This window comes from Vicugna pacos, chromosome 18 (genome assembly GCF_048564905.1).
Source record: "Vicugna pacos chromosome 18, VicPac4, whole genome shotgun sequence".
NCBI classification, from domain to species: domain Eukaryota; kingdom Metazoa; phylum Chordata; class Mammalia; order Artiodactyla; family Camelidae; genus Vicugna; species Vicugna pacos.
The window spans coordinates 13,393,759-13,406,701 of record NC_133004.1 but is presented as its reverse complement, the minus strand read 5'-3'; the positions used below and the strand labels follow the sequence as shown (position 1 = coordinate 13,406,701).

General features: G+C 38.9%; 1 protein-coding gene across 3 annotated transcripts in view; it reads right to left on the bottom strand.

The window, feature by feature from the left end:
• Positions 1-12,943, bottom strand: part of ZC3H7A (zinc finger CCCH-type containing 7A) — a 32,267-nt gene that overhangs the window by 10,892 nt on the left and 8,432 nt on the right. For all 3 annotated transcript variants that reach the window (XM_072942191.1, XM_072942192.1, XM_015239122.3), the window contains exons 2-14: positions 11,281-11,382; positions 10,136-10,175; positions 8,255-8,452; positions 7,146-7,304; positions 6,826-6,906; positions 6,694-6,732; positions 6,025-6,058; positions 5,262-5,545; positions 3,658-3,862; positions 2,513-2,577; positions 1,764-1,950; positions 849-1,010; positions 51-247 (exon numbers count right to left, since the gene is read on the bottom strand). In XM_072942191.1, coding sequence (XP_072798292.1) covers positions 51-247; positions 849-1,010; positions 1,764-1,950; positions 2,513-2,577; positions 3,658-3,862; positions 5,262-5,545; positions 6,025-6,058; positions 6,694-6,732; positions 6,826-6,906; positions 7,146-7,304; positions 8,255-8,452; positions 10,136-10,175; positions 11,281-11,348 — 1,719 coding nt within the window. In that variant the 5' untranslated portion in view covers positions 11,349-11,382. The remainder of the gene's footprint in view (positions 1-50; positions 248-848; positions 1,011-1,763; positions 1,951-2,512; positions 2,578-3,657; positions 3,863-5,261; positions 5,546-6,024; positions 6,059-6,693; positions 6,733-6,825; positions 6,907-7,145; positions 7,305-8,254; positions 8,453-10,135; positions 10,176-11,280; positions 11,383-12,943) is intronic.

Sequence of the window (12,943 nt, the reverse complement as noted above, 5' to 3'; positions counted from 1 at the left end):
CAGGAACCACCACCCATTTTACAGCCGAAAATAAAGTTTGGAGAAAGTACCTCACAAAGGAATATAAATTCTCCAAGATGCTCTTGGAGAAGTTTGAATACGGTAAGGTTGATCTTCCCATTGCCACCGAAGAAAGCCTCCCTACTGAACGCCCCTTTTCGCTCCAGTGTCCAGACGTCAATCTCTTCTTGGCAATAAGCAAATGTGCAGTGGCCTGAATACCTGCATTCCTCCTCAGCAGCAACATCTAGAAAGACAGAATTAAAAGACATTTAAAACGTGTGCCATTGTTTATTTTTCAAAGCCAATGAATATTAAACATGATTAGGGCACCATCTGAATTTTTATAACAATTCATGGATAGCTTCAAACAATGATATGTGTATCACTATGCAGGGGAGGTATTACTGTTTTAAAAAAAAAGAACCCGGCACCACGAGTCTAAATTATTTTTACTTCAGACATTCAAAACTCCTTCAGATGAAGTGGTCTGACAAAAATGAAATTACTAAGTTTTCTCAAAAACAACTTAAAAGAGCAACATTTCCAAAGCCTCAGTGTTCTGATTCTGTTTCGACTAAGTCAGAGAACCTAAAGTTTGAGACAGTTTTCTGTTTAAAACCTAGCCAAGTCCCCAGTTCCATAAAGAACTATAAAACATTCACTAGACAGGAAGTTAAAAACAAAGGTAGAAATAATATAAAAAATACTAATGTCTCGATCCAAGGAACTTACTGTCAACTATCTAAATATTTCTAGTAACAATAATACTGGAACCATTATAACAAGTGTAGCAAATCATTTCTTACTTCTGTAATGTACACCAATTAAGCAATTATAGCACATACCTTTACATATATAATAAGGTCCTTCATAATTTGTTTTTGTTGGTCTTGGACGTATTTTTTTCCATGATTTATCTTCAACATTCTTTATCCTACCAATTAAAATATCTTTCTTACATTTATGATCTATATTAGCATGGTAAGTGAAATCCATTAACTTAGGGCCTGAAAAAGATGTAAAAAAGGATTGCTCATATGCACAAAAAGAACCATTTCATTTTACAGGCACGTTTATAAGCAGATGTGAGCAGATGGATAATGATTATTAAATTCACATTTAAAATCCCATTTTCATATCCCCCAAATGTAAACAAGTTACTGAAGGCATTTTCGCCTTTCATGCTGTTTGCCAGACAACACAAAGTTCATTCAACACCACTCCTCCCAAAACATAACCCTTATTTAACTATTAGAATTTTGATGGTTTCTAAAGGTAAAGAACATAGTTACATAAACAACTAAGGAAGAAAATAAATTTGGGTCCAGTTTAGAATAAATTGTGTTTGTATCACTTGATTTAGGGGTAAAGATATGAAAACAATGTAATGAAAAGTACTTTAATTTTCATAAAATTATCTCGCATACCAGTTTTACAGTGCTTTTTTCTAGTTCTTGAAAATGATCCATATACTTAAAACATATACTTAAAATATAAAGCATCTCATGAAAGTTTCAATAAGCTTTCAAAATCAGGTAAGTATTCTATTCCATCTGATTCTATACATAAAATTATACCAAATAAGAGCAGAGACTGATCCTATTAGACTTCAAAGGCCCCTAACCAATGATTGCTGCTTCTTTAGAAAGAATTCAAATGGAGACTGAAGAGTCACAACAGCTAGCGTTTCCCACACATTCCTAGGAACTCTCAGATTATTGACTAGTTTAATACTGACTGCTCCCGTGGTTGGTCCTGACCTGATTTTACAAAACAGATCTGGCAAGCTTGTCTCAGTTCATGGGTTCCTTCAAGGGGGTGTCTTGGGGTCACTGAAGAAGGTGGTTTAGTTACTGCACTTCCAAAAAAGTTTCCAAAGTCATTCCTAGGGTGACTTGAAATTCCCAGGAAACTCTCAGAAGCAAACAAACTGCCTGGTCCATTCATCTGCAAGAAGAATAAGGAAACAAAAAACAAAAAAACCAAAAAAAACAAAAGACCGCCAACAATATTGCACTATCACTAAAGCAGGAAACAAATTCATCTGAAAAATAAGACATTCTGCACAGAATGAAGTTGGCACTATTCTGTCCTCACTACATTTCTATTTAAAAACCATTTCCTTCTATATTTTCCTCTTTGGGTCTCTAGGTCCCTCCCCCAATTTTTTGGATGCTCCATGAGTTGTTACAAGTGATGGATAATTGTTCTGCCTCATCAGCCAACACGTTTTCCATGCCCTGATCTTGTTATTTCCTAGTTGTTCGTGCTGTGCTAAAGCCTCTTACACTGCCTGCGATCGTGATTAATTTGCTATGACAGATCCAGCCTTAAACACAGAGCATTTATTACTGGATGTTCTGCAAGAGTCTTATTTTAACACTCTTTCCCACAGCACACACAGAATTTCAGGGAGATGGTCACGTTCATTCAAATAACTCAGTTACTTAAGTAAAAGACCTATTTTCAATTTAAGCGATGTATTTACAAAAGAGGAAGTGGCACTTACAAGTAAAAGGGAAGAATTACTGTTGTTAAGCGTTGTTCCCTCTCTAGAAGTTGAGGTGGACAGATCTAAAATAATAAAAAAACTTCAACAGACCTTTTCATTCTAATCACGTAACAAGAACAGCAGGGCTTAGCAGCTGACTATGGCTTCCCACGTTATGTTCCCATCCCAGCTCCTAGAAGCTTTCTTGTTCATTATCGACACTCAAAGAGGGCTCCAGAGTCTTTCCTTTCCTCCAGAAACCAAGGGCACAAATCACCCTTAGACAAACAAATTAAAATAAAAAGCAATTTTCAGAAATATAAGCTAAGAAGGGGCCTACCAAGTGGGACTGTTAGAAAGACTAAGAAAATAATTCATGTTCAAAATGGGGAAAAGAGCTTCTCCTTTTGAAAATATGAAGCAGGAACTCACCATAACATTAACAAAATCAGTAAGGTTCAATTACTTTCTTTCTCTTAGTCTACCACTCAATCATTTTCTTTCTCCCCTCTGTCTCCCACAAATTTTAGTCTCTTCAAGCTGTCAATCTTTAAACCAATTATTTTTATTTTTGTCCCTTTAACTGTACCAATGCCTCAAAAAAAGATGAAGATTTTTATTGTTAAAGTATTATTAAGCCTAGGATTACAGAAACAGGAGTCAAGCCAAAAACTCAGCAATCCTTTGTAAAATGAAGGCACTAGGCAGTTTTCTGAACTCAGTGGATTAAGCCTAAAATAGACGGATCTAATTATTATCATTCTAAACACTGGTCTTAAATTAGTCTTTAAGTATTTGCCTCGTTCAGAACTTAAAAGGATAACCTGTCTTTAAGACCCTTTAAGATAGGGTAACCTTGCTAAGAAAAAAATGTTAAAAGTCACTTCCCCCTACCCTGCGCAAAACAACAGACACCCAGCTTAACAAACCCAGTGCCACTAACATTCCTGTTCTCACATCGTTGCTTCTTGATCTCCACAATGGCACAATTAAGTCCAGGTGAATTTAAAATGGAAGGTTTAGTTTTTACAGCTACGATATATTTTCAGCTACAATGAAAATAATTCAAGTACCAACAACCTATAGTTAAACAACTGTCACATCAAATTGTCTATTTTAGAAAATTAACTGTTCATTGTTTACATAAGTGGCTCCATTCTTACCTCGTTTGGATTCACTCATTGAAAATGAATTTAGAGAAGAACAGAAATCTTCTAAGGACGAAGTCAACGGTGGATACAGCTCCGAGAAGGAGGGTGCAGGAGCGTACCTCGCACCAATGGGCAAGGTGCCCAAAAGAGACGCTGAGAAGGGGGTGCTCGGGGTGACACTGGCCGTTGGGAGGGGACCTCTGACTAAAGCTGATGGCTGGGGAGGAAACAAGACCTAATTAAAATCCATGAAACTCGGTTCCAAGCTGCTGAACTGCTTTTAACATCAGCATATAAAAACAAATTATTCCATTGGGTGATTTTGCTGCGTAACAAAGTTGAAACCAAAATCAAGACTCAGTGGCGGAATCCAAGCTATCGAACTTGTTTCTCTTCAAGTCTACTTTTTGAAAAAGGATCGAGGTGTGATGTCTAATATTGTTGTAATCCAAATGTGACATTCATGTTTCATTTTCAAAACGTCCTTACGATTCCCTACCCTTACCCGACCATAAAGCTCATGAGAACTGGCTTCATCAAAGAGAAATTGTGAGGACTGGGGGCGGGGGGGAGTGTGGAACAGAAGGAGGGGTGCTCCAGAGAAGGGGACTGGGGCAGCCTGGAAAAGCTGGGACCATCTTTCTGGAGACGTGAATGGACAACCTCACAAGAACAAACAGAACACTACTTTCCCCTTCCCCTGCAAAGCAATGATTTATTGAGAGCTTCCATGTGCCTTATACTATGATAAATCATATACCACCTAGTTAATTCTCATTACTCTCTGAGATACTCCCTACTGTGACCGCCATTGTACAGATGAGGAAACCGAGGGGCTGAGCGGTGAAGTTACTTGCCTAAGATCACAGTGGTAGGAACCAGCCCCCAGCCTGTCTGCTTTTCACATCTCCTTCTCTCTGCCATCTCCTCGGGGACGTCACTGATATCATCCGCCCTGGAAACCAGCTCTGAAGTTCTCCCTCATCATCCTCCTCCCACTGCTGCTGCCTCTATTTTAATATACTTTAATATATTTTATGGCAGAAGTCAGTGGACTTTCCTATAAAGGGCTGGATGTGAAATATTGCAGGCTTTGTGGGTTACATGGTCTCTGTCGCAACCACTCCACTCTCGCTGCAGCGTCATGAGACGCTTTCATGTGCCATAAAAGATTATCCTTTATTTTCTTCTTTCAACCACGTAAAAATCTAAAACCAGTCTTGGTCTGCGGGTCATACGAAACAGGCAGCAGGCCACATCAAGCCTGTGGACCAAAGTTTGCTGACACTTGCTTCAGGGTATATGATTACAGGAGAATTATCCTTAAGGAATGAAAAGTCCTTAATCTATAAACTTATTTTTCCTTAAATATCAAATGCCTGTTCTTTGTCAGAAAGTTAAATTTTCCTTTTCCATAATATGTGATTCCTAGCATGTTTCTTTTTTATTTAAAAAAATGACCAAATTAGCCAGTTAACACTGGAAAAGGACAAAAATGATTTCCAAGAAACCGAAAGTTTACTCTGTAGGCAATACTGAAAATAGCAAGTTATACTATAATTAAAAAAAAAAAATTCAGCCCGCCTGTAGAAGAAAAGAGTCACACTGAAATTTACCATAACTGTTTCATTAGTTTCAGGTGCAGAATCAAGGAGGTCATCTATTTCATCTCCAAGGACCATATCTCCATCATCCAAAAAAGCTTCCGGCATAGTGAAGGGGATCTTTCCTCCATTTGCCAACACTGTCGATGGCAGAGAACTCTCTTCCACTTGCAGTGGCAAAATAGAAGTTAAGGGCATAATAGGAACTGAGGCCAGCTCACTTCCGACTTGCTGAGAAAAACTGGATGCAGGTATAGAAACAACAGGAACTGCTTCTTGCCTTGGAGTTAATAAATCTGTAACATGGACGGACAGGCACTCACTTATTTTCAGGGTAGTTACATAATACTAGGGTTATATAGCCAATAACAGAGAAAATGAAGAGCTAGGTAAAAACATGAAAGCAATTATAAACACAGACACAACAGTAAAAGTAATTCAAGTAGAAGAGCAAAACTCTAAAAAGAAATTGTTTTACCCAGAAATAGATATATTCACTCGTGAAAACCTTTCCTTCTTTCTCAAAATGCCTGGGCCCTGTTTGGGTGGAGCTCCTAGACAGTGCTGAGGCCATGGGGGCATCGAATGATTGCTCACTGACATTTGGTATTATCATCACTCTCCAGCACATCCAGAGGCACACAGGTGGTTTTTGAAACTATTCTTGCTTTAATACTGATAACTACATAGCAACCTTATTTGACAACACTGTAACATATATAATGTCTGAAGCTGGCACTTCTCAGATTAAGATGATGTGTGTGAGAACACATACCTGGCTCGATATCTTCCACAGAACAATTCAAAGCCTAGAAATTAAACCAAATAATAGATCATAATATTTTCAGGATTCTGAACTATAAAGCAAGCTATAAAGCTCACACTAAGAGAGCAATGTAGGTTCTCATATTTGACCTCCTTCCAATGAAGATCCACAAAATTTGTAAGCTTTTGTAGTATGTGGGGTTAAACACTGCTGGCCTATTGGTATTTATTTCTTGTGGCCCAGTACTTCTCAAAGGATATTCAGGAGCCTTCCAGTTCCAGAGGGACTAGTCCAGCCACCACTCCCTCCCCAACTCACAGCAGCATCTTAACAGCTCAAAGAAGACTTACCTTTAAAAAACAACAACTTGTTAATTGTGTCCTAAAATTAGTATTTGGCCCTGACCCACTTTTTCTAATAAAACCTAACATCTATTAATATCCTGTAAAATGCTCCTTTGGACTTCAGGAAATGCTGATTAAGAGTAAAAAGATACTACTTGAGTTCTTTGTTGTTTTTTTTTATAGGACAGGAAGCTCTGGCCACTTATGTGTTGAAGGAATAAAGAGGTCTCAAAAATAGACACAAACCAAATATATTGAAAGCAGAACTGCTAATGCTTCTATCTTTTCTTCTTTTTTTTTTAAATTACAATTCTTACAGAAGTAATAGCCTTACCTTGGTAGCCCCATCCCCAGGAACTGATTTCAGTGAGAGCTGAAAGAAAATTAAGATGCTAATTTAAAACCAGAACTGACTCCAAGTTACAAAACAAAATGAAAAAACCTTATGGAGAGAACTCCAGCTTACCTCGGCTCTAACATATGCTTTTCTTATTTTAAATCCCAATTTTTGAGCTAGTTCTTGAGTTAGTCTTATTACATGTTCATCCTGAAAAAAGCGAGAATATATGATTCACGGGGGGCTGTACTTACTAACCGTAAAGACTAACACGCACAACTGTTATAACTTATGTTCTGCCAAGACACTTGCTTTCTGGGCAGCTATTCCCACCTGAAGCAGGTGGATGGCTGGCTGGAAAATGTGACTGCTTAAATCCCATTTCTCCACACAGAAGCAATGTAAACGGTTATGATCTTAGCAAATAAACTAAAACGTAAATTCCATACCTGAGGCACTGCTAAGGAGCACTTTGCTACAGCGTCATAAGCCTCCTTGTATCTTCCTAAATCACTTAGGGCCTTAGATTTCCGATACAGAGCTTTGCAGTTACTGGCATTTAAACTGAGGACTGTATCACAGTCTCCCAAAACTTTATCATGGAAACCCTGGTATGGAAGACCAAAAAGAGTTAGCAATCAAACAAAATCATGTCTTGCAATGATGTCTTCCTGTAAATGCAAACAAATTCAGACCCTCTTTTTAAATTGAAAGTCGGTGGTATTAATTTTCTCTTTAAAATTATTTCCATTATGAAATTTCAAATCCACAAAAGTAAAAGAATAGATCTCTGTGAACTCACCACCCAAATCAGACAAATGTTAACCTTTGGCCATAAAGGCCCCAAATCTTCAAGAAATAAAACATTCTAGGTATGGCTGATGTCCCCAGATGTCCCTCTCCTGTCCTATCTTCCTCTCCATTGTACTTACCCCTTTTTGGAGCTCATTAAAACGCTAAATGGAAATGTAACACTTAAATAGCTAGTTGATGAGGAATATATTATAGAAAACAAAACAAATCATTAATGAACGCTCATGACCAAAGAAGCAGGTGACAACATGGATACTTTATTCTTAAATTCATGGTTAAAGTTTACTGAATCTCTATAGTGAAAATTATAACCATATCAAAATACTGCTTTTTTAAGTTCAGACTTGTGAAAAACTTGCATTAATTCTTTGGAAGGTAACTACTGCTTTGTGCTAAAAAAGCTCTGAAGAGGACTAACTGAATCTTGTCTAAGAAGCAGAGATCCTTGATGGGTACCCTGATCTCTGAACTCCCGTATCTTCCTAGACTGATTTTTTAATAAGCAGACATACCCCTAAAAGCCACACTCAAATGGGAATCTCCAAGGACCAGTAACTAAGAAATTATTTTTAAAATCCCTAAGCATGTTTTCTAAGCTGATTTTTCAAAGCTTCAGGCCACTCTAAAAGCAGTTGATACATCTTTCTTAAAAACTGAAATTAGAAAATTGACTTTCATGAACGTATTATGTTTTTTGAAAATCTTTTTTCTCTCTAGGAACATTGTTCTAAAAATCACAACTCACCATATTAGAATAGCAAGCAATACGATTTATATATAGTTTTTCAATGATTTCTTTAGGGATTAAAATTTCTTCAGACTTCGCATAATCAGCTATACTCAAAGCTTCTGAGTATTGGCTTATAGAGTTGTTCCAATCATGTTCTCGATAAACATCATTTCCTTCATTAAAAAGATTTCTCACAAGAGCACGTAAATATACCTTAAAAAAAAAAAAAGAGAGAAAGAAAAAAGAAAAGAAAAAAAGTTACCATTCCTGAAACCTGTTAAGGAACAAGTCAGAGTGTAAGCAAATTTTAAGTTTTGTACCTAAAACTACAGAGGAAATAATTTGACAGAGCAACAAGCACTGTTGTGAGAAATTCTTAAATCCAGGCAGAGTCATTGCTATTCAGCTAGGGTTTCATTTTGCTTCTTTTTTCCAAGAGAAAATTCAACGTCACATTAAGAAAAATGCTGCAAAAGCACTTTGTCAATATTTGTCACATCTCCAACTCTATGCCCAGGATAAATTCCTACAAGTGGAAACTCTTGGTCAAAGAGAATGAGCATTTTAAGGATTTTGACTAATATTTCTAAACTGCCATCCAAAAAGGCAGTAACAATGAATGCTTCTTAGCAGCTTGCTTCAGAGCACCCCACCAACATGTGCACACACGTGTGTGAACATGCACACATAAAATCTACCACAAGTTATTGAATATAGTTCCCTGTGCCATACAGTAGGACCTTGTTGTTTGTGGTATTCTTTTTTGTGTATCTGATTACCAGTGAGGCTGAACTTCCCCACATTTTCACAGACCATTTCTTCTTTGGTAAATGTTTGCTCAGGTCATTTACTGATTTAGGGGGAAGAGATGTTAAACCTTTTTCTTATCGCGTAAGTATACACATTCTTTTGGTCGGGACAAAGGTTCTCAAGTTCCCTTGATTTCTATCATTGCTTTAATATTTTAAAAGTCCTTTCCTATCAAAGGATCAGATAAATATTCAGCTCTTGTCTCATTTTACGAATTGACATCTTAGCTGATGAAAGTAATGAAGAAAACTGTCAAGATCAACTGATAACAAATGAGGTGACTTCAGACATGCCACTTAACCTCTTTGGACCCCGACTGCACATCTGTAAAATGAAAGCATTGTTCCAGGTGACTTCTAGCTCTAATACTTTATGGTTCTACATCTGTTTGGAAAAGAAGAAGGAAGAAAGGAAGAGAGAGACTGAATGAATGGAGATGGAGGGAGGGAGGGAGGCAGAAAGAAAGAAGTGACATTCAGAAGCATCAAAACCCTCAGAGACACAAGGCTACGGGTGAGCTAAGTCTGCAGAGATGAGGGCCTTTAGTCCAAGATCCAGTCAACTGGGCTTTCTCTGTTTCTAACTAACCAGATTTACCTCTAGCTCGCCCCTCTTATTGTCCAGTCACCCCTCTACTACTGTTACAACTTCAAAATAAAAACAGAAGATACTCTGCCGTCTCCTTCTCAACATATTCTGTCCCACTATTTTCAATGAAATGAAAGGCTAAAAGTCATTGTCAAGGGGCTCAAAATAAATTAATTCAAAACTATACGAATAGAGGAAAGAAAATACAAGACAACTGTCCAAGTTGCTGGAAAAAACAATTTTATGGGTCAGCAAATTTTTTCTGTAAGCCCTCAGGTAGTAAGTATTTTAGGCTTCGTGGGTCATCTGGTCTGTCTCAACTACCACACCGTGAAAACAGCCATAGATAATACATCAACAAATGGGCGTGGCTGTGTTCCAATAAAACTTTATTTACAAAAACAGACAGTGGGCTGCATTTGGGTTTGCCAACCTGGCTACATACTACAGTTCACAGGCTATTTGCAGAGCTTTCCAGCAGACCTTCTGAGTCCTTACCGCATATTGTTCCTGTGTTCCTGGATACGACAGCGGTGACCTGAGAAGAAACAAATTAATTTTAATGATTAGGCTCTTATCAGGCTTTGTTCATTCAAAAGTCACCTGAGCTCTCTATTCTGTTTCACTGATCTATTTGTTCACCAGGTCCACGCTGTCGTGACCACTGCAGTTTAACAGGAAGTCTTGAACTCAGGTAGTGTTAGTTTCCCATCTTTGTTCTTCCCCAGTACAGACGGCATCTTCAGACTGGGGCGCTATTAGCTCACCACTGGTTCGAAGCACATTTCAAAGACCTACTTCTCCTTTAGGACCTCTATTCACATATAACTGTAGTCATGAAAAAAAAAATCTGAAACTATTCCTTCGTATTTTCTTGGGTAAGAATAACATTTTCCTTTTAAATGGACTTCTACTAACAAAAGCTCTAATTCTTCAAATGCCAAAAAATTTTAAAAATAGCACAGAAGCACTGGCACTGTTCGATCCAATTTACTGCAGAACAGCAGAGAAGGATGCCTCCTTCCGGGAGGGGCAAAGAGGCCCTTCTGCCTGGCCACAGACACCCGAGCCGTGGTCCCGTCACTGACGTGCTTTAAGGCCAGTTAGGGGGGGAGGGCATAGCTCAGTGGTTAGGGTGCGTACTCAGCATGCAGGAGGTCCTGGGTTCAATCCCCAGTACCTTCAGTTAAGTAAAAATAATAATAATAAATAAATCTAATGACACCCCCCCGAAAAAAAAACAAAACCAAAACCAAACAAAAAAAAGGCCAGTTAGAGACTGAGCTTCTTAACAGAACAGTGTGATCACAAAAGCCTTGAGTGCTGACAGATCTTCATTTTCACTCGTCAGAACTGCTCCTAACAGATTAGGTTCAAATTCCTCACCTCCCTTAGTCTAACATTTCTTGGGGACACTAATGGGCTTTAGCCCTCAAAATCAGTGACAGCAAGATCCACTTCAGAACACAAAGAAATCCATGTCCAAGAGCAAAAAATACGGCTGGAACGAAATCATCTAATTTCAAACCCAAATTAACAGGATTTATGAAACACAAATAAAGGTTACTTTCTCTGCAAAATGCAGAGGCACACATAAGAAATGACTGTGTGACAAGAACACAAGGCATGAACTGAGCCCTTACTGTATAAACTGTAGTCCTTCCTTAATGTTCTGCTGCCTTTTTCTTCTCTCCTCGGACACACTGGACATGTTACCCCACACATCCACTCTCTAAATGAGGAATCTGGAAAGAAACAAGCAAAAATTATATAAGGTGCAGGGTTCCCAGGCCCCAGTTAAAACACCCATAACCTAGGTCTTGTCACACCTTTAGTGGACACACCCATCTCTGCCTAGGGGACTGAGGTCCTCAACGCCCAGGACACCATCTGAGTCAGGTCTGTGATCCCCAACGCAGAGGGTTTCCACACTCCTTAAGGCAGAACAGCCTGGCAGATTTTGTAGGCCCCTCCCAAACAACACGCAGGAAAAAATCATCTCTCTCCTCCTCTTGTCTTCCCTTCTTCAACTCCAGGTTTTGTTTCCCGCCTGTCTGTACACACGTGTATACAACCACGAGAACAGCGCCGGCCTTGTTTTGCTTCTGGAGGCTCTCCAGAAGTGAAAAGGTCTCACATCCGCTTGCCTCCGAGGGACTCTGACTTCCTTGCGAGCGGAGTCTAAACCTTATACATATTTTGTTACACAAGCTTTTGAAATAGTCCTTGTTGACGCAACCGGTGGAACAAGGATCTAAATGAAGTTACTTTAGTTGGAATCCTCCGGAAGGTAAGGGTTACCTTCAGGGGTAACACTGGCAAATGTCAGCACCGTTGGTATGTATCCCGACTAATCAACGTTCGTTAAGCAGTTCCCAGAAAGCTGAAGCACAGGGATAAAACGGCTCCCAATGTCCTAGGCCAGGGTTTCTCAACCATCACAGTTTGGGTTGAATAACTCTGTTGCACAGGGCTGTCCTGCGCCCTGTGGGATGTCAGCAGCATCCTGGCCTCTGCCCACTAGGTGCCAGGAGCACGACCTCCTCTAGGCTGCAGCAAACTCAAGCGTCTCCAAATACTGTGTTAAATGTCCCCTGGTGGGGGTGGGGCAGGGTTGGGGGTCCACACAATCACCCCTGGATGAGAACTACTGAGAGCTAATCCTAAAAGGACCCATGTGACAGACACGGAAATGGCAGCCATGTTTCAAGTACACAGCTGCAGTGTTTCAGTTTCATTATTGTTTACTGTTTGTAGGCAAGTTTTACTTTTAAGACTACCGTTTCCAGAGTGTACAATAGGGATGGAGATTGGCATGCCCAGAATTCTGAGAACTGGTGCTAATTCTTGTTGTCTTTTGAATACTTTCAAGCTCTAAATATTTTGATCTTGTATCTAGAAGTTGGTTACTTTACCAGAGTATTTATATGTGAAAGGATATGGTATCTGGGATTTGCTTTAAAATTCTATGCCTGAAATTTTCCAAAATAAAAAGTTAAAAAAGGCCATGACACTGATATAAAATGGCATTATTCCTAAAGTTTGTTTTTAAGATAGTTTAGCTTAAAAGGCGATAAATGGGTGAACATGAAACAAGAACAGCAAAATTACGGAAAACTGCCCCAGCTGGATGAGGGGGAGGGACACGGGCTTATCCTGCTCTTCACTTGGACACATCTGACCATTTCCATCATATTAAAAAAGAAAAAGTAAAGTCATACATATACGTACAAAGTTCTTTAAGGAGGCACTATTTCTAAGAGAAAGAGATACTGAATTAACTCAATGCCTGTCAAAAATGAAATG